This window comes from Sander lucioperca, chromosome 4, assembly GCF_008315115.2.
Source record: "Sander lucioperca isolate FBNREF2018 chromosome 4, SLUC_FBN_1.2, whole genome shotgun sequence".
NCBI lineage: Eukaryota > Metazoa > Chordata > Actinopteri > Perciformes > Percidae > Sander > Sander lucioperca.
In genome coordinates, this window is record NC_050176.1 from 43,000,909 (window position 1) to 43,003,408 (window position 2,500).

Sequence of the window (2,500 nt, forward strand, 5' to 3'; positions counted from 1 at the left end):
ATATAAACATCTTTTCATATTTGTATGTTGCCTGGACACGCTTCCAACACGCTTGCGTGTCGCGTGAAAAATAGGGTCTGTTCTATTTCTATGATGAACGCGTTTTCGGCGCGGCTCGAGCCTTGCCTGAGACGTGCGTGTCACGCAGGCAGTGTGCACGCTCTAACCTGTTACCATGGGAGCCCAAATATAAACGCTCACGCCACGCAGCCGGTGTGCAGGAGGCCTAACGCTAACCCACTTTGTGTTTTCCGTGCTCAGGGCTGTGGCTCGGCGTTGAGTGGGATAACCCCGAGAGAGGTAAACACGACGGCAGCCACGAGGGAGTCCAGTATTTCACATGCAGGTAATTCTCAGCGGTTACTGATAAGGCTCCGACGGTATAGTGTTTTTGTTACCGCGGTACGGCGGTCAACGGCAACCCCCTTACGAGACTAGAGAAAGTTAGAGCGAGAATGGCGGGGGGCCTTGAGGGAGTGACGTCAGTGCACGTGTGGTCGCAGTGTCGGGGTGGAATTACTTCCTCCTCAAGTATTTAGTCTTGTTAGACTAAATACGTAGTCTGGTGACAAGTGGTGAATGTTTTTTTTGGGACATTTTATAGATTCAACAAAGCAGAATAACAATCAGGAGCTCGATCCACAATAATAATAATAATAAAAAGTAATCCTTGCTTATTAGATATAGGCGATATAGAGAAAATATCACAATATTCTTGACCAAATACCTCGATGACGATATTGTAGGGTTGGCTATTGGTGCTTTGACAAAATGTTATGTTGTAAGAGATTTTTGTTAAATAATATCCAGAAATGATTTAATGACTTAGTGGGTGAAGATATATATAGTATATATTATATAATAATTAGAGGTGCAACGATGAATCCATTAATCGATTAGTTTAAACTATTAAATTAATCGCCAACTATTTTGATAATCGATTAATCGATAAAAAAAAATCAGATTTCTCTGATTCCAGCTTGTTAAATGTGAAGATCTTCTAGTTTCTTCTCTCCTCTGGGACAGGAAACTGAATGTCTTTTGAGTTTTGGACAAAACAAGACATGTGAGGACGTCCTCTTAGGCTTTGGGAAACACTGATCCACATTTTTCACCATGTTTTGACATTTTTATAGATCAAACAACTAATCGATTAATCGAGAAAATAATCGACAGATTAATCGACTATGAAAATAATCGTTAGTTGCAGCCCTAGTAATAATAGAACAGCTAGAACAGTCTGGTAAGTTCAGTAAATTACTGTAACGCAGCCTTTAAAACCAGGAAAAGACACCACTTATATTACGATGTCCAAAATCTAAGACGATATCTAGTCTCATATCGCGATATCGATATAACATCGACATATTGCCCAGATCTAGTGCTTATCTGAAACATGTAATCTGAAGCGTTTTGTCCCCGATGGATTCTCCCAGAAACCCTAAAGGCGGCTCCTTCGTCCGTCCAGCGAAGGCGAGCTTCGGAGTGGACTTCCTGACCGCCCTGCAACAGGTGTACCAGATCAAAGAGGAGGTGCTGAGTGAGGAGATCGCCATCTCCTCCAAGAAGCTCAAGTGGGCGTTCAAGGACTGCTGCAGGTACGCTGCCCGCCGGACAGTTTGTGTCCTCGCACCGAACGAGCCGTCTGTCGGACGCTGCGGCAAAACCACAGCTCTGCTCCGCTGCTAGACACCATCAGGACATAACACAGATTACACCATAATTGTAATTTGGTCTTAAAGCGTCCATATTCTGCTCATTTTCAGGTTCATAATTGTATTTTAGAGGTTGTATCAGAATAGGTTTACATGGTTTAATTTTCAAAAAACACCATATTTTAGTTGTACTGCTCATTGCTGCAGCTCCTCTTTTCACCCTGTGTTCAGGTCTCTGTTTTAGCTACAGAGTGAGACCTCTCACTGCTGGAACATCTTTGTTGGCAGTCGCACATGCTCAGTAGCTAGGTAAGATCACATGCTCAGTAGCTAGGTAAGATCACATGCTCAGTAGCTAGGTAAGATCACATGATCAGTAGCTAGGTAAGATCACATGATCAGTAGCTAGGTAAGATCACATGCTCAGTAGCTAGGTAAGGACTACTAGCCAGTCAGAAGCAGAGTATGAGGGCGTGCCATGCTAGCAGCTAGGTGAGCATTATAACGTTTGTCTCTGAAGTAAAGGCTGGACTACAACAGAGCTGTTTGGAGCAGTTTGTGAACAGTGTTTTCTGTTGGAGATGGTAAGTCCCTTTGGGGTGGACTTTGGGCATTTTCACTTTGTAAACCTATAATGTGAAAAAAGATATATAACACAATAAAGGAAAGGGAAAAAGCGTAATGTGAGCACCTTAAATAGGTCAGGGCGTGAGGATATATTTCCTTATACTGATTCCACTGTTGTTCTTTTTTTTGTCTCGACAGTTTTGAGAGCCGTACGTCGGTGCTGTTTGATTTCTGCGAGGTGAACGGGCCCGGGGCGGAGGGAGAAGTCAGAAAAACAA

At 43.2% G+C, this 2,500-nt stretch overlaps 1 protein-coding gene across 3 annotated transcripts in view; it reads left to right on the forward strand.

Annotated features, from left to right (window-relative positions):
- The window catches only part of tbce (tubulin folding cofactor E), a 16,966-nt gene that overhangs the window by 2,224 nt on the left and 12,242 nt on the right, over positions 1–2,500 (forward strand). For all 3 annotated transcript variants that reach the window (XM_036000177.1, XM_031301175.2, XM_031301176.2), the window contains exons 3-5: positions 262–346; positions 1,437–1,598; positions 2,421–2,500. The exon at positions 2,421–2,500 is cut by the window's right edge and continues 6 nt beyond it. In XM_036000177.1, the coding sequence (XP_035856070.1) occupies positions 262–346; positions 1,437–1,598; positions 2,421–2,500 (327 nt within the window). The remainder of the gene's footprint in view (positions 1–261; positions 347–1,436; positions 1,599–2,420) is intronic.